We start from the raw sequence: 24,109 nt of genomic DNA, 5'->3' as shown, positions 1-24,109 counted from the left end.
TTAATTAAAAAAGAAACCCCACAAATGGGAGAAAATACAGCAAATCATATACCTGATTAGGGACTTGTATCTAGAATATATAAATAACTCTAAAAATGAGCAAGGGGTCTGAATAGACATGTTGCAAAATAAGATATCCAAATGGCCAACAGACATATGAAAAAATGCTCAACATTCATTAGTCATCAGGGAAATGCAAATCAAAACCACAATAGGCTACCACTTCATACTCACTAGGATGGCTATGCGGTACTTTTTTTTTTTTAAGTAAAATAATAATCATTGGTGAGGATTTAGAGAAATTAGAACCCTAATACATCACTGGTGGGAATGTAAAACAGTTCCTCAGAAAGTTAAAGATGGGGTTACCGTATGACCCAGAAATTCCACGCCTAGGTAGATACCCAAGAGATATAAGAACATGTCCACACAAAAACTTGTACATGAATGCTCACAGCAATATTATTCATAAAGGCCAAATGGTAGAAACAATTCAATTTTCTGTCAAGTGATGAATGGGTAAATAAAATGTGGCATATCCATACAATGGAATATTATTTGACAGTGAAAAGGAATGAAATATTGATACATGCTATAATAGGCAGGACACTTGAAAACATCATAGTAAGTGAAAAAAGACAGTCACGAAAGACCACGTATTGTATGATTCCATTTATATGAAACATCCAGAATAGGCAAATCTACAGAGACAGAAAGTAGTTATTGCTTAGGGCTGGTGGGAAATGGGGAGGGTGGTCTGGGGGAGCTTTTGGGGGTGAGGGCTAAAGGGATTTATTTTGGAGGTGATGAAAATGTTCTAAGACTGTGGTGATGGTTGCACAACTCTTCACATACACTGAAAAACATTGACCTTCATACTTTAAATGGGCAAATTGTATGGTATGTGAACTGCATCTCAATAAAGCTGTTAGCAAATAAATATACATTATAGCAGGGTGATAAGTGCTATAAGGAAGAATAAAACAGCAGCAGAGGATAGGTGGGGTGTGCTGTTTAGATACAGTGATCAGGGAGGGCTTCTCCAAAGGCATGACGTTCAAGTGGAGAACAGAAAGAAGTGAGAGAGAAAGTGATGCAGATATATTGGGGAAAGAGTGCTTCAGGCTAAAGATACAAGTGTAAAAGGGGTTGAAGCCACAGAGAACTTTCCATGTCCAGGAACTCCCCAAAGGCCAGCATGGCTGAAGCTGAGGAGGGGAGAGAAGTGTCAGCCAATGAGGACTCAGAGGGAGGCACTAGCCCAATTACATGGGGATGGTATGGACCCACGCTGGGAGTTTAGACTTGATACTTAGTGCAATGAGGTGTCTTTGATGCAGGCAAATGACACATGTGGATTTATGTTTTTTGTTTGTTTGTTTGTTTTTTAATCACTCTGCCTGTAGGTGGAGAATTGTCTGCTGGGGGTGAAGTGAGTGGTATGCAGGTAAACCAGCTCTCTAGAGGGGAGAAAGGCCTTGGTTTGTAATGTCTGCTAATTCCTGTGGTATAAATGCTCCCACCATGGCCAATTTCAAACTACCAACAATTCGACAATAGACTCTTGAAAGCCCTGAAAATACAAGCAGTCAGCTCTTGTGAGCCATCATGAGTCAGCTGCAGCACGCTGCTGGCAGGAGACGAATCAAGAGACTTCCAGAGCGGCAGTAACGTGGTGAGAAAAAGTAATCAGATTTGGGGTATATTTTTAAAGCTTCCTCCAATTATGCATGAGGGTAAGTGATGTTCTTGCTGTATCCCACTTCATTCTCATACTATTCCACAGCCACCTTTTGCCTGTAGAATACCTTCATGCAAATCCGATAAAAGCGCCCCTTCCTCTGGGATCATAATGCCTTGAACTGGGACGCAATGGTGTAGGGGGTGCAGCATGGGCCCCATTGTAACTTCACGCTCACCAGCTGCCCTGTGCAGGGCACAGCCTGCCGGATCTTAAGGTGACAACCCTGTAAGCCCTGTAATAATGCTGGTGAAGATGCCACGGTAACTCCCTTTTTAATGGATGAGAATTTGGAAGCCCATATTAGTTAAGTAACTTGTCTATAGGAGGAGATGTGATTTAAACCCAAGCTGCTCTATCTCAAAGTCTTTGATAGTTTTCCTTGAAACCCCTTTGAGATATTTCTTGTCAGTACCCCAGATGCACTCCGGTGGAGGCTCAGGTCCCAAAGTATATCTGCAAGCCTGAGCTGTCAGGTATGCCAGACTGCAAGGGCAAGAGCATGGAAAGGAAGAAAAAGAATGGAGAGATGTAGAGTCAAAGATTTTTATCCCTGGAGAGGCGGTAAGCCAAGGTGAAGAGAAAGGAACAAAACACTTACGACGTACATGCTTAGTAGGAAATATTTCAAATATTTTCATGTTAATTTGGAAAAAAAAATTAGCTTCATTTTAAAATGAGGCTCAGAGAGGTTAAGGAGCATGCTCAGGGTCACACAGCTGGTAGGTGGCATCTGGGCAATAGCCTATGCTCTTTCCACATGATCTTCCAGCAGCTGGAGCTCTACCAATGGGCAAGGGAGTCCCACTCTTTTAGCGTCCACTCTTCCTCAGAAGATCATGGTCATGATTCTGGGAGCAATCCGGCCACTTCCTGAAATATTTCAGGAGCTTGACATCAAGGTGGTTGTATGGGGGTCATTTTTTTCATTCATTCAACAAACATAGGTCATCAATTATCTACCAGGCACCCCAGTTAGGTAATGGGGCTGTTAGGAAGAATATGACCTTGTCTCTGACCTTATACATTACTCAACACCCCTCTTTATGTTTCCTTTTACAATCTGGGGCTCAAGTCCCCTTTGCTCACTCCCAGTCTATTCATGGCTTGAAGGGAATCCAGGATGCTCACGTGGTCTGACCTTTCCCTAAGCAGCTGCAGGAAATGGAATCTGGACACACGGAAGGGGTTAAAAATGGCAACTTTCATTTCCTGTGCCACAAAATGTGGCTTTGCTCCTTCCTCTGCCTGTCTCTGAGCTGACAAATTTGGGACTGCCAATTGCAGAATTTCTGGACAGCATTGGGTCAGCCCTCCACTTGCACTCACTTACCCATTCCTGGTCTCCCTGTTTCTGACCAAGGAGTAAGAACCTGTGTTGTGAGGATGTGGGGCACTTCCCTAGTGCAGGGCCCCTTTTTGGCTTTGGGAAGGACCAGAGGATTAGGCTGAACATTTTTTTTCACGGAAATGGAATTCGGATTGGAACCTTATGTTGGTTTCTCTGGGCTTCAGAGCACGGCTACAGCATGGCCCACATGTGCCAGACCTGGCCTGCTGAAGGTCTGCTAACGCTTTGAGTAGACAAGCACATGCTTTCTCCCCAAGGGACAGGCTGTGTGCACATTCTTTTCCTGTAAGAACTCCCTTTGGGTGAGAAGATAGTATAATACAATGCCCATGTACATCTGCATGAATATGTGTGTGTATGAGCATGCACATGTATATGTGTGCACAGGTATGTGTGTGCACTTGTGTGTGTGCATTTGTGTGTGTGTGTATGTGTGTTTAAAGAAAAAGGAAGCCACAGAGGGTTAGTTCCGCATTCAGGAAAGCAGATGGCTAGGATGAGCACTGGGCTCCTCTGAGTTCTCACATTGTGTTCAGCCCTAGGAGGCTGCTCATTATAGCTGCTCAGCTGGGTTTGAATCTCCACTCCATAGTTTATTATTTGAGTGACTTTCTGCAAGTTACTGACTTCTCTGAAGGGACCAGTTATCTACTGCCGCATAACAAGATACCCAACACACAGTGGCTTAAAACAACAACTTATTAGTATTATAATTCACAAATCTGTGATTCAGGAATTAAGTCATAGTGGGAATGTTCTGTACTGCTTTATGATATCTGAAGCCTCAGCTGGGATGACTTGAATGGCTGAAACTGAAACAGCTGGGGGCTGTTTGGAGTCTCTCTCTCTCTCCTCCCTATATATATATATGTACCTGTGTATCAGTTAGGGTCCTCTAGAGGGACAGAAATGATATATATGTTAACCAGAACATTATATATATATATATATATATATATTATGTATATAATAAATACATATATGGGTGTTTATTAAGTAGTATTAGCTCACACGATCACAAGGTCCCACAATATGCTGTCTGCAAGCTGAGGAACAAGGAAGCCAGTCCGAGACCCAAAGCTGAAGAACTTGGAGTCCAATATTTGAGGGCAGGAAACACCCAGCATGGAGGAAAGATGTAGGCTGGGAGGCTAAGCCACTCCAGTCTTTTCACATTTTTTTTCTGCCTGCTTTATATTCTAGCTGTGCTGGCTGATTAGATGGTGCCCACCCAGATTGAGAGTGGGTCTGTCTTTCCCAGACCACTGACTCAAATGTGAATCTCCTTTGGCAACACCCTCACAGACACACCCAGGATGAATACTTTGCATCCTTCAGTCCAATCAAGTTGGCACTTGGTATTAACCATCACATCGTGGAAGGGGTGATATGAATGTATGTATGCGTGTGTGTGTACATATGACTAGATAGACAATCCTTGAGGACAGAGGGCATGACTCTTTTGTTCCCCACTCTATACCCGGTGCCCAACACTGTACCTGGTACACAGAAGATACTTACTACATATTTATCAAATAAATGAACAGATTGTTCTCAAGTCTGCCATAGGTATGGTCAAAAGAAAGAAGGCAATTATGACAAGAAAGAGTGAGGGTAGGAGAGGCAGTCCTCTCAAGGAGCCTTCTTTTTATTCTCTCCACATGCACAAATATTGCTCAAGTCATCTCTGAAATGGGTGGAGAATCCCGTGTATTTTGCAGTTAATAAAGCCTGAGGTGGTCAGGGGTCACAGATTCTTACCTACATACTAGGATAATATAAAAGGCCTGCATGAATTGATACAAGCTTTTCTGATTAATAGGTCCTGGGAATAAATGGGAGATACAGAGTACTTTGAGATTTTTAGATGACAAATCAGTTGCAATGTCCTCCACTGTAATTTTTACCTCTCCATATTTTGGCTGTTAGTATAAGATCCTTCAGCTTCTGCCATCCTTCATCTTATCCTCAGAAATGGCACTTCCCAATATAGAATGGTACAGGAATACTTTAGAATAGAGGGAAATGAGGGGAAATAGCACCGAAATGATGAGTGTGTTTGCGTCCTCCCTCTCTATGCCTCTGCTGCTGTGTAGAACGCAGCTGGTAGCACATTTCCTCCCCCGCGCCCCCTCTGAGGATCAGGCCCGGCTCGGTGGGGAGGGGTGCATAAAGCCCACTCCTGGCCTGGAGGAAGAGCCTGGTTGTGATGTCTGCTGTTGCGGTATCAGGCCAGACAGGAATTAGGGGAAAACTGCTGTCATCAGGGAGTTACTGCCACTGTTGTTCTTCGTAAAATGTGGTTCTTTCTATCAATCAGTAGACAGATGCCCAGAGACCCTCAGAAATGGCATAAGCCTAGAATTTGGAGCACCCGTCCAGGCTCTGAGGCTTATAGAACTAGGATTAAAACTTAAATTGGACCTCGGTCCTCTGGTCTAAGCCCCTCTCTGTGCAAGAAGGGAAACTGAGGCCCAGGAAAACGAGGTGACACAGGTGAATCAGCAGCCCGGCCAGGCCCGCAAGTCAGGCTTTTGACTCCAATGTTAGTGTTCAAGGCTCCAGATGTGGACATTCCTTGTAAACTGTAAAACACCCAAAAAGGAAGATCATTATTCATGTTGTTACATTTCTGTGTCCCTTGGTCATTTGGATGGAAAATGTAAATGAACAGGAAGTGGGAGTACATTTGAGAATCTCCCTTCTCTTCAGAACAGCCATCACCTCATCCTCTTCTCCCTGAAACCTCTCCCACCCCACCCTCCACAAACTGATCCTCCCTTCCCTGGACTCTGGCTGCTGAGCTGTTTCCTAAACCCGGGTTTGGCTGGAAACAACACCCAAATATCAGAGAGGAGGATGCACGGGAGAAGGCGGACTGTGAAGGGCTTCGGCCAGGCTTTCACCTACACGATGAAATGGATGAAATGGGCATGATCCAAAAAAGGGCAAAACGGGTCCCCTTCACTCGCTCACTCGCCTCACATCGCTCCTGGCCCCAATCCCCAAACGTCCCGGGAGGTCTATGCGGAGTCCTTGCTCTCAGCCCATTGCAGCAGCATCACCCCTCTCTGTTATCAGAAGCCTGGCAGTCTCTGCAAATTGCATCTGGGAGGAAATGAAATCCTCCATACACAGGGCCATTTCCAGGCTTCCTGAACCACTGAGAGTGCTGGAGGAGGAGGGGATGAATATTTTATAAAAGGCCATAAAACATAATTTGTTCCTTTGAGTGAATTAGAGACTGTAGTTAAAAAAAGAGAGAAGTTACCATCAGTGGACCAGGAGTTTTGCATTATTTAGCTCCAGCTATTTCATTACATCTGTAAAGCAGGAGAACCAGAACATTAAAATCACACCCTTTGCTCCTCAGGAAGGGAAACAGACTCTTAGAGGCCCAAATACATACAACATAGACTCACCAGGCAAGGAGCAGTGGCGCTCTGCCTGGAATGTGCTCGCAGGGGTGACATGAACGCTTTTGCTGGAAACGGGCAACCAGCCTGTCCAGCTCACCACACTGATCCCGTCTAATTGCATCAAAGGGGGAAAGGTGACCCAGTGGACCTAGCGGGATCTTCTTTTTCTGTTAGGATCTTCCCTAACCTCCCCTCTCATCCTTCCCTGAAGCGACTTCCTTTCCTTCTCCCACACCGGAGGGGAATCTGAGCCCAGAATAGACAACAGCCTAAAAGTGGACCCCAGACATCCCTGTTCCAGTCTCCGCACCCCACGAGGAATAATGCCCTACAAGTAATGTCTTTGAGACCTTGTCTACCCGTCCTCTTTTGGGGACCTGTGCTAGTCAACAGATATTTAGTCTTCTCTAATTCCTTCTCTTTTGCAACCATAGGCTTTTCCAAATTTCTGACTCTGGGAGAAAACTGAAAATCTTTTTTTTTTTCGATGCAAAGCAATTTAACTTCCTTTGCCTTAAGGTCTCCATCACGAACCATATCTTAATCTTGACCTTTCTGAACCATAAAGTCCTTTAGTTTGTTTTCAGAACTAAAAATACCTTTTTACCCCATGGATTCCACATCTACCAAAATAAGCAATAGATATGAATTTTAAAACTACAATTTCGTTAACTGTGCCAGAGGTTTAAGATCAATCTCTTGGGAATCATATTCAAAGAACTTATGCTTTCTTCCAGGGGTAGAAGAGACAGGAAAATATTTTCCCCATTTTTACAGAACATGCCCTGAAAGTCATGGCATTTTTGTTCTTCCGTGGACTGGCATTTGGTATTCCTTCCCTTCGTGCCTGCTATTTGGGGCAATTCCTACAATTAAATGTGGCTTTGTGTGTCTTGTCCAGCTCTCCTTCCATCACCCCACTCCTCCCCTCTACACACATACTCTCCCTCTCTCTCGCTCAGCACACATGCACAGCTGCATAGAATTTGCTTTTACTCCATCAGTGCCTTGAGAGGGGTGGTGTTGCAGCTGAAGGGAGATCCTTTTGGACCTGTGTCATTCCTTATGTCACCTGCTTAGTAACCAGTGCTCTCTGTGCATAAGCCACCTGGTCCTTTGTCTCTTCTTCTTGGTTGCTTGATCCTCCTTCTGTCCCTCATTGTTACTCATTAATTTACATTTATTGAGCACCTGCTCTGTGAAGGATATTGTGCTAGGCCAGGGGAAGAAGGCATAGTAACAGGGTCTTTGTCCTCAGGATCCTTGGAGTCTATGAGAAACTTGTGATTCTCTCTGACCTGCCACTTTGTCCTGGGAGAATTTGCGTTTTATAACCTTTGAGGTAGAGTAATCCTGCTGAACAGGGAATTAAGAGATCTATATTTCAGTCATTGTAGCCATTAATACTATGGAAAAGTAATTTGCTCACTTCATACTCTGATTCTGGCATCAGCAAAATCATGCAGTTGGTTGAGATGATGTTCACCATTCCTCCTAGTGCTTGATTTCTATGATCTTATGTCCTATTATACAAAGTGCCTCCGAATGTGAGGCTTGGTGAGAAATAGGGATTTGTGGTTAAATACATTTGGGAAACATCGGGTTAAATAATGTTAAGGGATGAATCAGAGGTTTTACTATTCTAATGTCTATTGTGAAGCTCTCTGAGACAAAGTGTAAGATTCCTAAACTCATTTAATTGGGGTGGGTGTTTACAAATATCAAATCCATTTTTTATCAAATGAATTTCTTTTTCTTCTGAGTTAAAGAATTTACATCTCTAGGCAGCTGGTTCTTTGATCAGGAGTGGAACCCAGATTGTGGCAGTTTGGAATCCTAAGCACAAGGCTACAGGGTGGAGTGCCTTGTCTGTGCACATACCTATTAACGTGGTGAGAACTAGAATTGTGTAGAATACACTTTAGGAAGATGAAGAAAGAGAGCTCCCCACATGGGCTCTGGACTCAAGACTGAGTGTATTTTTTGAAGGCTAGAGTACAGTGGCATGATCATAGCCCCACTGTAGCCTCCACCTCCTTGGTTCAAATCATCCTCCTGCCTCAGTTTCCCAAAGTGGGACTACAGGCGTGTGCCACCATGCCTGGATAACTTAAAACAATTTTTTTTTTTTTTGGTAGAATGGTTGCATTTGAAGCCTGCTCAGGTACCCACTGGCTCCGTGAGCTGGTAAATTAAACTTCCTATCCTTCTGCTTTCTCATTTTTAAAAGGAGGCTAGGAAAAGCTTTACCTCATACCTCTTAGCAAAGTGCTTGGAATGCAGTATGCATGCGCAACATGCTTATCATTAGCTATTACTATCTTTAGTCAATATTTATGGAAAAGTTAATAAACAGAAGGAAGTTGCAACATTTTATCATAAAGACTTAGCTACTGCCCATGACCCCACTGGAGATGCAGATAGGACACCAGAGTTAGACAACAGGTTGCTATCATTTCAGTGGTAAAGTTAGGTCAGAAAATGGACAAGGAGGAGTAAAAATCCAGACCAGTTTAATGTCAACAAAGTGGAGATCTCTATAGAAAACTGTGGTGGGAGGAGAAGTAAGCAATAGTAAGAATGAAAAAGTTGGCCAAAGTTAGGCTTTTGAAATTAATTTCATGATCCATGTTTAATTCTTTTCTTATAGGCATAGAAAATAGAATATTAATGATCTCTGTATTGTATGTATCTTCCAAGCAGGAATGCAAGTAGGCATATTGGTCGGGAGAGACAGGGTTATGCTGCAGTAACAGACAGCCCACAAAGCTTAGTGGGTTATAGCAAAGGACTATCTACTGCTCAGACTACCTAGCCATCACTGGCACTCTTAGGGTTCTGCTCTATGTCTTTCAATCTGGGTTGTAGGCTGATGGGGTTGCTACCTTCTCAAGTGCTATGGATCATTACGGCAGAGGAAGAGAGCATTGGCAATTAAGTGCTGCAGGCCTGATATGACACATGGCACAACTTATCAGCTAGAACTAGTCACATGACTCTCACCCAACCACGTGAAAACCAAGAAGGACACAATCTTACCATGTACCCAGGAGGTGAACAGACTGGAAATGTTTGTCAAATAGCAGCAATGACTACCATTGCCTGCTATTAGGGTCACAAAATGTTTGTCTCCCCCAGGCAAAATACACTTACTTACTACCTAAGGAAGACAGCCTAAAAGTCCGACCCAGTCCTGGTATCAAGCTGAAATGCTAGGGTCTCTTGTGGTGTGTAACAGGGCAGTTTTCACATTAGGGAGCGGCATGTTCTCGTCTCCATAGTTGTGAATGTGGATCCTTTCCTTTCTGAGACTTAGGCTCCAAAAAGATAAGTAATCGTTTCTCTCCCACAAGACAAGAAACGATGCATTTGAAGTAGGATAACTGCAATCAATATTCCCATTCAGAAAGGGGGAAGATTGTGGAAGCACAGTAGTCATTGGTCCATAACGACTCTGAAATCCTGTGAAACAGAATTCGACCCTCACTTGGCTGCCTGGGAGGAGATACCAGCCCTCTGTTCTCTGCCTATGGATTCTCCCTCTGGAGGGTCTTCTTTCTGTTGCCCTCCTTGCTCCTATCAGAGATGGGAATTGCAGATGATATTGAACTGCTTTCTTGGCCGGCTCCTTGTCTGTGATAATTTAGGGGCCCAACGGTACTTTACATTTTGAAAAGTCATGAATGGTTTCTTTCGGGTGATGGTTCCTTTGGTAGGATGACTGTCGGACAGACTGGATTAAGAAAATGTGGCACATATACACCATGGAATACTATGCAGCCATAAAAAAGGATGAGTTCGTGTCCTTTGTAGGGACATGGATGCAGCTGGAAACCATCATTCTCAGCAAACTATCGCAAGAACAGAAAACCAAACACCGCATGTTCTCACTCAAAGGTGGGAATTGAACAATGAGATCACTTGGACAAGGGAAGGGGAACATCACACACCGGGGCCTATTGTGGGGACGGCGGAGGGGGGAGGGATTGCATTGGGAGTTATACCTGATGTAAATGACAAGTTGATGGGTGCTGACGAGTTGATGGGTGCAGCACACCAACATGGCACAAGTATACATATGTAACAAGCCTGCACGTTGTGTACATGTACCCTAGAACTTAAAGTATAATTTAAAAAAAGAAGAAGAAAAAATGACAGAGCTTCAAATAAAGACAGATCTATGACTAAAAAAAAAAAAAAAAAAAAAAAAAAAAAAAAAAAAAAAAAACTTAGACGTTTTCCTGTGTGTTTCAGGCAGACCTCTGTACCGATAGCCAATAACCACACCTATGGTTACAGTTGTTATCCTATTCTAAATGAGCCATTGTATGTCGTGCTATGGGATAGAGGCAGATAATTTGTCTTTTGGGTTTCTAAGTCTCAGAATTGCAGAAATCCATATTCAAAACTGATGTAGAGACTGGCACACGTCGCTCCTTAATATAAAAACTACTACGCACTGCTAGAGAACCTAGCATTTCAGCTTGATACCAGGACTGGGGAGGACTTTGGGGTTATCTTCCTTAGGGAATAAGTAAGTGTATTTTGCCTGTGGGAGCCATGGTTCTTCTCAACGTGAACCTAACAGCAATAATTTGGGTCTATATATTATTTGTGGGATGTTACAGCTTAAGTCTTGATTTTTCTTCCGCTCTTACCGGAGCCAGTTTGCCCTGTTTGAATGACTTTTTGAAGCCATCACTTCAACTACACTTTTGCCCTACAATGACTTATTCCATTCAGAGGAACTGACAACGGACATGACTGCCCTATGCTTGATGTGTTCCATGGCATGAGCTGAAGTACTCATCAGTCTTTCTTGTATGAAGGTCTTTTAAGTTTTGTTTACTTCTTTGGGGAATGAGAGGCAGCTGCCTCTGTCTACCCTGAAAATCCCCACATTTCTGGACTCTCTCCTGTCCATTTCATCTCTGCTTGCTAACTGGCCCAATCTTTTCCGAACTCACAAGTATCTTGTACTACATTGTCAGATGCAGCCAACAGTGGCCACCATACAATATAACAAGCGGTTTTTCAACCCTCTTCCTAGATATGCACGTTTTTAGGGATATAATCTGCCTTCTAAGTTATCACAGGTGACAGTTTTGAGAATATTTGTCCATTTGTAACATGGATTGCCTGTAATAGCCTCCTATAAAGTTTCTTCAATACCTGTCATCCGGCCACAGAACCAGTGTCACAAGTTTGTGTGTGTGTGTGTGTGTGTGTGTGTGTTTTTTTTTTTTTGATGGAGTCTTGCTCTGTGGCCAGGTTGGAGTACAGTGGCACAATCTCGACTCACAACAACCTCTGCCTCCCAGGTTCAAGCAAGTCTCCTGACTCAGCCTCCCGAGTAGCTGGGACTACAAGTGCACATCACCACACCCAGCTAATTTTTGCATTTTTAGAAATGGGGTTTCACCATGTTGGCTGGGATGGTCTCGATCTCTTGACCTTGTGATCCACCTGCCACGGCCTCCCAAAGTGCTGGGATTACAGGTGTGAGCCACCGTGCCTTGGCCATGTCACAGGTTTTATGTTTTTACTTTTAGCAGCTTCTTACTTCAGTTTGGATAGACTTGATTCTGCTATGGGAACAAATCAATCCCTGAGTACCAGAGGATTAGAGCAAAAAGGGTTTGTTTCTCACTCATGCTACTATTGCTTCAGCTGAGGGACAAGCTTCCTGCCTCCTCACCCTGTAACACAGCTCACCCTGACAGAGCAGCCACCATCCTGAACAAAGCTGGTCATTGTGGTTGGTGTGAAGAAAGCTCTGGGGGCTTTCCCATGAGGAATTAAATATTTTGGTTCAGAAGTGACATACGTCACTTCTGATTATAATTCACTGTCCAGAACTACTTGCCTGGTGCCACACAGCCACAAGTGAGTGAGATAGTAAAATTCTCCATGTTCCTGAAAAGTAGAGAGCTGGAGACATTTGGAAAACACCATTAATGACTATCACAGGAAGGGAATTGGATGAAGATGCAGGCTGCAAACTTAGGATACTAACAAGCTCTCTTGGGATCCCCCCAGAAGGACGAGGAGTTCGTTGTAGATTTGTTTCTTGGCATGGATAGTAATTTCCTGAGGCTGTTGATTGGTGTGGCACAGATGTCTAATGCATTTCTTTTCTAATATACAGCCTCACTCAAGTGAAAGCTGTTAGATTTTTCTCTACTGAATTACGGAGCATCATCATCACCATCACTACTTTGTAATTGACGTCATCATCCTCACTAAAAATTGGACTAAGCAGCTAATTATAAATAGTGCTTTTGTATAGCACATGTGTTTGCATTTGTCCCCCTGACTCCATCCACTTGGCCGCAGGGGAAGCCCGGGAGGAGGGAAATGGCCACAGTGCATCCAGAGACTAAATGAGTAGAAGGAACTTCAGGTCAAAGTGTTGTGTTATCAGTGTTGGCAGGGTACATCAATTAGTTTGTGGAACCAGTGGGTGCTACTGCAGGAAATTAACCCTCGAAGTTCAAGATAGCTGACTTCTTTTTAATGTAACTCTCAGATGACCAAATTTTTGGGGTGTGTGTGTGTGTGTGTGTGTGTGTGTAGAGGGAGGGGAACAAAAGGAAAATAGCAAAAATTGACTGCAAAGTATAGAGTTATCCAGCTGTCCATTTTTCTCCCTTCCTTCCCCAGGATTCAATGCTGTCTTCTCTCTCCAGCAGAAAAAGTAGGAGAAGGTTAAGAGAAGGAGTAAACATGACCCAGGCCCTGGCGTAAGGGGTGAACGAGGGACCCAGAAGAAGGGGATTGGGCCAGGCAGAACGCTGTGTTTGGACGGAGGGGCTTCCACTTGGAACACCCTGAAGAACTGAAGCTCGAGGGCAGAGCCTTGCCCAGAGTGAGCTGGTGAGAGGAGGGACACGGAGTCAGACTCATCACCCCTGCTTCTCGCTGGCTCTGAGTGGTTTGGATTCCACAGTGGAAAGCTCAAGAGTGGGATGGGTCATCCTAGGGAGGGTGTGTCTGTGCTTGTGCACAAGTGTTGTGTTTTGTCAATGAGAGTTAAGGAAGCTGACTACCTGCCATCCTGTCCTCACAGCAGGGGCCTGTGGGTGACAGGACCATGAGGAGAACCATTTCGAGAGGTTACACAGAGAAAGAGGACAACTTCAGGGATCCTATTACCAGAGTGATGACAAATGCACACACGCACACAAGCAGCACACACGCACACACGTGCATGCACACACACACGCGCACACACAGCAAAATAAAAATGTAAAGAAGTCTGGAAGATAGATCATTTATGGTCATTTATGTACCATAAATACATAAATGGAATAGGTACATTTTGGAAACTAGGGCAGAGGTCAGAATATAAATGGTTATCACACGATGCTTCACATTATCTGTGCTCATCTTGTTGGGCACATACATCCATTCTTAGGTGGTTCTTCCCATGGATGCCCCCCATGTACTCCTGACCTGTTGTAGATCATGTGTTCCACTGGAAGGCCAGCGTGGGCCCAGGAGGACGGGGCCCCTGGGATCCAGTCCCGGTTGTTGGTTTCCGGGACCTCTCTATCTCTTGGCTTTCCTTTGACCTCACTGACAACCCCTCAGCCTCCTCTGCTGGCTGCCCTTCTTCCTGACCTTGACCAGTAGATTGAAGACTGCTGTGAAGGACTTGGTCTTGGTCATTTCTCTTCATTGTCCATATTCTGTTTCTGCAGAAGACCTTAGTGCCATGAATTTATATATTTCTAGATGTTTTAAATTCATAAATCATAAATTTCTTTTTCATATTCCAGACCTAAATAAATAACTGCTTCCTTGATGTCTTCATTTGCATGTATAATTTCCTTCTCCAGTTTAATACATCTAAAGGTGAGGTCTTGACGCATCCCAGCTTGTTTAACCTCTTGTCTTCTCTTTCTCAGTAAAAGGCAACACCTACCCGCCTAGTTGCTTGAGGTTGGTATTGGTGCCTTATTTCTCATGTTCTAGTGATGATCAATTCCTGCTGATTCTATCATCTAAACATACCTCCTCAGTTCTCCTCACCTCCTCTCCACTCTATCTCTACCCACTCTACCCATTCTGCCTTTCTCTGGCCTAAGTCACCATTATCTTTTCCCCAGATGACTGCAATTTCCTGGTCTTTCTATTTCTTCTTCTACCTGTTCATAATTCATTACCCTCACAGCCTCTAAGTAAATCACATCACGTCTCTCCTCTGCTTGAAAACCATCATTGGCTTCATACTGCCCTTAAGATAAAAACTGAGCACCTTACCCTACAAGATGGTACCCTTGCTAGTTCTTCAATCTTATCTTGCACCTCCCTTTCCCTTGCCCATTCTCCTCCCAGCACATGGCCTTCTTTTTGACCTTGAACACCCATGACCTTTCTAGCTCAGGGCTTTTGCACTTGTCAGTCCAGAATGCTCTTCCCTGCTTTTGGCACTGTGACCCCATTCTCTTATTTATTTATTTTTGAGACAGAGTCTCCCTCTGTCACCCAGGCTGGAGTGCAGTGGTGCCATATTGGCTCACTGCAACCTCTATCTCCCAGGTTAAAGCGATTCTTCTGCCTCAACCTCCCGAGTAACTGGGACTACAGGCGCCCTCCACCATGCCCAGATAATTTTTGTATTTTCAGTAGAGACGGAGTTTCACCATGTTGGTCAGGCTGGTCTTGAACTCCTAACCTCAGGTGATCCACCTGCCTCAGCCTCCCAAAGTGCTGGGATTACAGGCGTGAGCCACCGTGCCAGGCTCCATTCTCCTCTTTGGATTGTCAGTTGAAATATTACCTCTTCAGAGGGAACTTTTCCAGCTACCCTTGCAAAGTTGAGTCCCCAAGTTCATTTCTGACATAGCATCCCATTTATCCTCCTCAAGGCATTCACTGCAATATGGAAATATCTTCCTTATTGTTTACTGTTAAAATTTTCTGTCTATAATGTAATTTATTTCTTATGTGAAAATGTATGCTTATCAAAGCAGATATTTTATATAGATCACTGCTAAATCCTCAGAACCTGGCACCATGCTGGCACCCAGTAGCTGCTCAATAAATACTTTTTAAATAAATTAATGATCACTATGACCATGGCAAACATCTGAATCTGGATACAACAACAAAAAATAACACCACAATCTGTGGGGCATGAAATTGGTGCTTGGTGAATGCTGGGGAAAAATTACCTGACATTGGGAGCCACGTGGCAGCATCTATGGATTGAGTTGTGTCTTCCTTCACCTGGGAACTGGCACTTCTGAAGGCGTGATTGTACTCATCCTTAACACATGCTTGGGGGCAATGATCTAGGCATAGGGTTTTTCTTAAGCTAAGAAATGAGTCTATTTCACAAAAGAACTAAAAACGGAACTCTGATTCATGCATTTGCCAATGGCTTTTCCTTCTCAGGGGAACCTCCCCGGGCACAGTGAAACCCCTCTTGGGACACAATCTCATGCTTGATGGAAGGTAATCACGGAACATCAACTCCGCCTGTAGGGTGGCAGGCAGCCCAGCCAGGCTTAACCCGAGGGGCACTCAAATGGAGTTTCTCAACACCTTCTCAGGGTGTGTACCCTTCTGCAGAATGAAGGTTCCTTCCCAGGCTTTGCCAGGATTAGTTTTGAAGAATTACTGACCTAGTTGACAGTCTCGTGAATAAAAATGGCAATGATGAAAAAAACCTGCAAAGGAATCGTTCATTATAAATTTGAAAACAAAAACAAAAAGAATCATGGGTTAGTCAATTTACGACTCAGAAAATAATGACAGATAACTGGATGAGGGTAAAGAGTATCTTTTGTATTGTATGTTGTATGTTGTTGGTTTCCTTTTCTTTTCTTTCAAAACAGTTTTGAAACAGAGCAACTTTTGCGTGGAGTCAAAATGGCTTAATTACATAGCCTGTAAGTGAGAAAACTCCGCTGGGTGACTCTGTGTACTTGCTTTCTCTCCCTTCACCGAGACAAGCAAGGTGAGAGAAGGGAGTGGAAATGAGATGGGCAAGCATGAGATGCACAAGCTGGCTGCTTTCCTGTTGTGATGTGGTTTGGAGAAAAAAGAACCAAAGTCCCTAACTCAAACTGTAACTCCAAGCCAGTCAACACCAAAAGCCCAAGAAGCTATTAACCACAAATTAATTAATCCCTTGCTGTAGAGAACTAGGGATCTTCCCGAGGTCCTATATGCCTAGCTAGGCTTAACTTTCACCTCATCGTGAACTTTTCCTTATTTTAGTACTAAAAATCATGCCCACAGGTGGAGATTTAAGGTGCCAATGAGACATCTGTTGTGTGAAGCAGCATCTTAAACCACCACATATGTGCCAGAAAAAGCTCATCTCTATATGCCCTGACTTCCCCTTACTGCAGACCCCCGCAAAGGGAACCCATGCCTTGACTTTGGAGAGCAACCCACTTCCTTTCTTGCCGTTTGGTCCCTTATGTCCATAAGCTTTCATAAAAATCTTTCTCTTTGCTCCTGTATGCTGTGATCTCTTTTGATTTCTATCCTGGGGGATCAAAAAAGCCCATCGGGCGTTGGTGCCAGAAATCAGCTGTGCAAGCACAGAAAGGGAGCAGAGGCTGTTGCCTGGCTCAACTGGTGAGGAGCAAGACTGGAGAATGAGTATGCAGTGAATTCAAAGGCTAGCATCTTTCTTACCCACTCAACGTGTGACCCCTTCCCGACACATCTAGAAGCCTTGGTTCTCTCCTTCCTCCAGCCCTCTGAGAGTGAATGCTGCTGAGAACCACTGTGGTTTTAAAATACTCCGTGCAACACAAAGAGCTCTCAGATGCAACCTGTGGTTTCAGAGCACCTTTATGTGTCATTCTCATCATTAAACTCAATGAATGTGTACTAATCATCTAATATGCACCAGAAACTACACAAAAACACTTTGTAGTTGTTAGCCAATTCATTTTGGCTACAGCCAGCCAGAAAAGAGGAAACCAAGGCACAGAGAAGCAAATGTAAACCCTACCTGGAAGTGTCAGTCTGAAACCATCAGTTGAGTCTTCCTCTACCAGACCCCAACTTGTCTGGTCTGGTGAAGAAAGACAGAAATGGATGGAAAACCATTCTTATCCCCTTCTTACCGGAGAGTTAGGGAGAGTCAACTGGTCCCTAACAACAAACTTTGCCCTACTCAAATACTGCCAAAGGGGTCTTCGTTGTAACATGGCTTACGAGCAGAGGACATCTTTCTGGGAAAGCACCTAGAATGTGACTGGCACATATTCAATGCCCAGTAAATGTAGCTATTGTTTTTTCAATAATCACTCTTACCCCTTTTCCATTCACCCTCTTCTCCCCTTTTTTGGCTACCCAATAAGCAGAAATTCCAGATGCATCCTCCGGGGTGGCTAGGAGCAAAGGATCCCCAGGATGCAGTTTCCTGGGCTGAGGTATCTCTGAGGTGCTTCCATCTTCTGGGTCCTTCCTCACTGGGGTTGTTGCCTCAGGCTCTCAGGACTCCCCTGGAAAACTTCTGATGGGAAAGGCATTGATCCACTTGCCACCCTTTCTCTACCATCCCTTTGCAATTCTAGGAGAGTTGCAGCCTCACCCTCCCAGGCTTGCAAAGGTAGAGGGAGAATTACATTGGAATTTAAATTGGAAGCTCTCAAGGCATCTCAAAAATACTTTCTCTATTTTTTTTTTCCTGTAGATATTGGAGAGGTTGGCAAACGGGTCTTCCTAAAGACAGAAGAATGTATGATTTAATGTTTTCTTTAGATTTCTGGATGAGTGGGTGCACAGTGCTCCGTATTGTGTGGTGGGGCGGGGTGTGTCTTCTTATTGATGAAATACACTGCGCAGGTCAACTCGGTAAACCGAAATGAGACAAGCCGATTGCGGGGGTGGAGGGGGTGTGGTATGAGGGTGCCGGCGCTTGTGGAGGGGGGCGCGAATGTGAACGTGTGAAAGCGAGAGGCGTGCCAGGAGAGCGCGGGAAAGCTCACTGGTGAGGCAAGTGTGCGTCTATTTCCATGGCGCCCTGGCTCGCGGCAACCCCTGGCTGGGCGAGGGGTGTGATGTGGGAGTGGGGTGGGAGGGGGCAGCAGGCGGGGCCTGCCACGTCACTTGGAGAGTGTGTGTTGGGAAGGAAGGGCAGAGCGGAGAGCCGAGCCGCTGCAGCTGCCGCGGCGGCAGCGAAGCCTTGAGCCGTGGGGAGGTGGGTCCCCGCGCTCGGGCGCCGGGGCAGCCCAAGGCCCTCTGCGAGGCCTGCGGCGCGGCTCCTAGGGAGGAGGTGGCGGCTGTGGCGGCCGGAACCGCGACCTTGGCCGGACCCAGCCCCGCGGTGGACGCAGGGCGGAGGCCGAGCCCCGCCAGGAGTCTTTGCCGAGCCGGAGGGAGGCGCATCAGGCGCTTCGGTACCAGCGGCAGCCGGGGGTCCGGAGCGGCTGGAGGAGCGCAGTGGGAACTGGGAAGAGCTAGCCCGGCTGGAGGGCGGACCCCTGCGTCCGGGAGCCGGGTCTCAGGCACCGCAGGGGCGAAGCCACTCGTCTTTTCGGGCAGCCAGTTTCACACGCGCCCGTGTGCGGTTCCGGGCATCCCAGTAAGCTCTAGCACCGGGGCGCGGGTAACGGGAAGCGCAGAACCAAATCCCCAGCGCCCAGGTCACCTCCCCAGACCCAGCCTCGCAGGGACCAGGGCTTTAGGGCTCACGGACCCAACCGCCAGGTCAGACCGCGAACCGGGAGGAGCACGAGCCCCACCCTAAAGTGGGCGCAGCCGGGAGCCGGGGAGCGGTGCCGCGCTCCAGAGGTTTTGTCGTGGGCGCCGTCCTAGTGGCGGGGAGCGCACCTCCGTGGGGGCATGAGATCGGAGAAATCCCTTACGCTGGCGGCGCCGGGGGAGGTCCGTGGGCCGGAGGGGGAGCAACAGGATGCGGGAGACTTCCCGGAGGCCGGCGGGGGCGGGGGCTGCTGTAGTAGCGAGCGGCTGGTGATCAATATCTCCGGGCTGCGCTTCGAGACACAATTGCGCACCCTGTCGCTGTTTCCGGACACGCTGCTGGGAGACCCTGGCCGCCGAGTCCGCTTCTTCGACCCCCTGAGGAACGAGTACTTCTTCGACCGCAACCGGCCCAGCTTCGACGCCATCCTCTACTACTACCAGTCTGGGGGCCGCCTGCGGAGGCCGGTCAACGTGCCCCTGGACATTTTCCTGGAGGAGATCCGCTTCTACCAGCTGGGGGACGAGGCCCTGGCGGCCTTCCGGGAGGACGAGGGCTGCCTGCCCGAAGGTGGCGAGGACGAGAAGCCGCTGCCCTCCCAGCCCTTCCAGCGCCAGGTGTGGCTGCTCTTCGAGTACCCAGAGAGCTCTGGGCCCGCCAGGGGTATCGCCATCGTCTCCGTGTTGGTCATTCTCATCTCCATAGTCATCTTTTGCCTGGAGACCTTACCCCAGTTCCGTGTAGATGGTCGAGGTGGAAGCAATGGTGGTGGTGTGAGTCGAGTCTCCTCAGTTTCCAGGGGGAGTCAGGAGGAAGAGGAGGATGAAGACGATTCCTACACATTTCATCATGGCATCACCCCTGGGGAAATGGGGACCGGGGGCTCCTCCTCACTCAGTACTCTGGGGGGCTCCTTCTTTACAGACCCTTTCTTTCTGGTGGAGACCCTGTGCATTGTCTGGTTCACTTTTGAGCTCTTGGTGCGCTTCTCCGCCTGCCCCAGCAAGCCGGCCTTCTTCCGGAACATCATGAACATCATTGACTTGGTGGCTATCTTCCCCTACTTCATCACCCTGGGCACCGAGCTGGTGCAGCAGCAGGAACAGCAGCCAGCCAGTGGAGGAAGCAGCCAGAATGGGCAGCAGGCCATGTCCCTGGCCATCCTCAGAGTCATCCGCCTGGTCCGGGTGTTCCGCATCTTCAAGCTCTCCCGCCACTCCAAGGGGCTGCAGATCCTGGGCAAGACCTTGCAGGCCTCCATGAGGGAGCTGGGGCTGCTCATCTTCTTCCTCTTCATCGGGGTCATCCTCTTCTCCAGTGCTGTCTACTTCGCAGAGGCTGACGATGACGATTCGCTCTTTCCCAGCATCCCGGATGCTTTCTGGTGGGCAGTGGTTACAATGACCACGGTAGGTTACGGGGACATGTACCCCATGACTGTGGGGGGTAAGATCGTGGGCTCACTGTGTGCCATCGCTGGGGTCCTCACCATTGCCCTGCCTGTGCCCGTCATCGTCTCCAACTTCAACTACTTCTACCACCGGGAGACGGAGCAGGAGGAGCAAGGCCAGTATACCCACGTCACTTGTGGGCAGCCTGCGCCGGACCTGAAGGCAACTGACAATGGACTTGGCAAGCCTGACTTCCCCGAGGCTAACCGGGAACGGAGACCCAGCTACCTTCCTACACCACATCGGGCCTATGCAGAGAAAAGAATGCTCACAGAGGTCTGACCAGTGAAGGCAGGGCCTGCAGGAGGGGAGCACTGAGCTAACAGTCTCTTAGGCTTCCTTCTCATTTTCACTACTCACTCTAGCTTCAGTTGACTTCTTGACTCTCTCCCCTTCACCCACTACCTGGCATCCAGGACCAAATACCTGGACTATCAATCTTGTTGCTTAATCCATTGTTGCTTAAGCATTCAAGGTTAATCCATCTAAGTGACATTTTTAAAATTCCAGCGGTGCCACCCAATCATGCCCATCTTCTGTCATATGGATGAGATATGCATTTATGTCTGACCTTCCCTCAAGACTGATTTTTCATGTCTGGGACTTACAATATCTCTAGGAACAGCAATGTCAACAGGATGGAAACCAGCCATACCTAAGTCTTCGCTCCCTCCTTAGTGTTCTTTGCTTTGGGTCATGTGCGCTTCCTAGCTTCAGGCCACTTGGTAACTGGAAGAAGCTGGAGGACAGAAGCAGTACTCAACTTGCTGTTATTCCGGTGCCCTGTAACACCCACTGGTCATCCTGCAGATGACCCTTGGTAAAGTCTTCATTTGCACAGCCTCAAAATGGGTTATTCATTTCTAAACTTGGCTGGAATTAGAGAAAATACAATCAAACTTTACCACTTGGAGGACACGGGGGTTAGTCCAGGACCAAAGGGGCCATGGATTTTTCAAAGCGTGGCCCAGCACAAGAGGCACTGGTGTTTGGTCTACATTTAGTCCTCCCCACTCTGATCCCCTGACTCTCTAGCTTCCAGGAAGGTTCCTTCTCAGAGCCAAATACTCTTTTTGTGCAAGTGCCTTCCTGAGCAGAAGAACTGGAGAAAGGGAATCACAGAACCAGGAGGAATGTCTGAATAGAGTCAAGCAACTGGCTTGACCACAGTCTGAAGCAAGGTGCCACTTAAACAGATACTGTTTTCTCAAAGGGGCAGAGGAATCCTGTTGCAGATGGCAGCCTTTTCTCCCTCATTTCCCCCAGATTTTCTCTAGCCCTCTACCTTGCTTCCTGGGAATTTGATTTAGGATTGCTGTTGAAGGCTTCCTCAAGCAAACTCCAGCTTAAAGCCCTAGACAGGTACAAGCACACATTGGATGGCAGCATGGGTTTCTTCCCATTTTATGGGCATGAAACATGTGGTTTAGAATAAGGAGCAAGTGTTATTCCTTTGCCAGCAGCCTCACTCTAAGAGGTTTTTTTGCTGAGTCAAGCAAACACTTGCCTGCTCTGCCCGTTGGAGCTGCATTTGGTCTGCTCTCACTGGTAAGGTGATGTGGTGGCGTTCCCACTTGATCTAAGCCATTTTCTTCCATTGTGAGGCCACTGCCATCTATCCACTGGCCCACCTACCCTCTTTCCTCTCTCAGTAACGTTGCCATTTGTTTTGCCTTTGATAAACTGTGATGTACTGTTCTGAGACCTTTTGGGTGCAGTTCTGAAACTGAAAGGACTGTTAACATGTTTTTAATTTTATATCTATGCTTTCAGACTCTTTGATGATAATTTTTTTAAAAAATTATTTTCTCGAAGAGCAGCTTACAAGAGGACAGCCTTATGAGTGTTTGCTTGAGAGGCAGTGTTGCTTCTGTGACTGCCAGATCTAAATCTCGACCTTGCCATAACTTTACAGGGTAACTTGGGTCCACAGTCCCTTTTTGTGCCTCAGTTTACCCACCCATTAAATGGGAACATTACTGTCTTCCCCGCCCTACCTCATGGGGAATGTCTGGGAAGCTGGGGACATTGCTATGCAAATGTGTGAATCTTAGTCATGGATTTGATTTTTAGTTCTCTCCATACTCCCATAGGCAAGGCCTTCCCCCAGAGTTCCTGCCTTGGATCCAAAGCCTAAGAATAGGCCATTATGGACCATTGGCTCCCTAAATCCCTTGGCCTAAATCCTTGGCCTCTTGGACTGAGCCCCTCAGCCTTTCTTCTTACCCTTCAGAAAGGAGGGTTTTCTTTAGATATGTTCAGGGGGATCCTTCCATGGCTGGAGGTCACCTTGACTAGGAGCTTGGCTTCTCCAAACCTGAAACACAGTAGAAGATAGAGATGTTTATGATGCACAAACCTGCTCTGAGGTCAGAAAGTGCTAGTTTTCCAAATCTCTCCCGTTACTGCTGGCTATTTGGGGAAAGAAGAGAAAAGCCCATTCCAGAGGCAGAAGGGAAGCTCCCAGCCGAGGGTAAAAGTTGGGACATGTATGCATGTATCTCTGTATATGTGTATGTAATCACCCTCATCACCATCCCTGAGAAAACATTTTCTTTTCAAGTCAGAGCACGCTTGAAAGGGTTTGTGGAGAGCCCAGCTCACCAGGGACTCTGGTTGCCGTAGCAACCTTCCAGACTGTTCTCTCTATCTTCTGCTTTGGGCATCAAGGGAGACCAGGGGACTACATCTTCCCAGCTTCTCAAATGGGAGCATCTCCCACATAGTGGCTTAGGGGCTGGGAGTGCCAGGACAGGGATGTGGGACTTTTGGAAAATGTAGAGGAAGCAGGGCCTCAAAGCTTCCTGTCTGGACTTTTCTTCCTAGTTTCCCCACCCAGTCATTGCAGCTGCCTCATCTTACTCCTGATTCTTCAGAAATTTGAATGTTAAGCAACCAGTTAAACCAACGTCAGTGTTAATTTTTTCAAGCTGTTGAGGGGAGCCCTTAGAGGGGACAACTTCTCCTTGGAGTGGCAGCCAGGCTGGGCCTCACCAGGTGAGATCACAGTCTTAGGGATCATGGAGTTCCCGTCTGCACAGAGGCAGGCTCTTCCCAGGTCCACGAGAGGCAGAGAATTGCAACTTCTTCCTCCCCGGGAACAGTCTGTCTAGCTCCTGGGAGGAATCTCAAAGATCTTTCTTCTTAAGACATCGAAGAAAAACGGAGAGGCTGTAGCTCAACCAAGTTTCTGTGAAGAATTTTGTCAAGTGATCCCTCTCTGACCTTAAGTCTCTTTATTTGGATTTTGTGCCCTGAGCACCAAGAGAATATGCACTCTGTGTTGCCTGGACAGCTGGGGTGGTGATTCACAGGAGGGGTCCAAGCCATCACTACACCTGACTCAAGCTGGAAAGAGCTCCCAGAGGACTTCCTGGAACTGCCAGCCTCAGCCTGAGATGCGGGATATTCGTCCCCACGGAGCGAGGAGGGACAGCTCGCCGTTTTTGCAGGTGAGGTAGGTTCTACTGG

At 46.7% G+C, this 24,109-nt stretch overlaps 1 protein-coding gene across 1 annotated transcript; it reads left to right on the top strand.

Annotated features, from left to right (window-relative positions):
- The first annotated feature begins 18,469 nt into the window (after positions 1–18,469).
- On the top strand, positions 18,470–22,705 carry KCNA6 (potassium voltage-gated channel subfamily A member 6). Its single transcript, XM_010359161.2, has one exon. It carries the CDS (start codon positions 19,328–19,330, stop codon positions 20,918–20,920), a length of 1,593 nt encoding a protein of 530 aa, XP_010357463.1. The 5' UTR covers positions 18,470–19,327; the 3' UTR covers positions 20,921–22,705.
- Positions 22,706–24,109: the final 1,404 nt, after the last annotated feature.

The sequence above is a fragment of the Rhinopithecus roxellana genome, chromosome 10 (assembly GCF_007565055.1).
Source record: "Rhinopithecus roxellana isolate Shanxi Qingling chromosome 10, ASM756505v1, whole genome shotgun sequence".
In the NCBI taxonomy this organism is placed as follows: domain Eukaryota; kingdom Metazoa; phylum Chordata; class Mammalia; order Primates; family Cercopithecidae; genus Rhinopithecus; species Rhinopithecus roxellana.
The sequence above is the reverse complement of the archived record's forward strand: the minus strand, read 5'-3'. Positions and strand labels throughout refer to the sequence as shown.

What these genes read in the sequence shown, in the direction of transcription:
- KCNA6 (XM_010359161.2), top strand. Translation starts at nt 19,328, where the DNA reads ATGAGATCGGAGAAATCCCTTACGCTGGCGGCGCCGGGGGAGGTCCGT.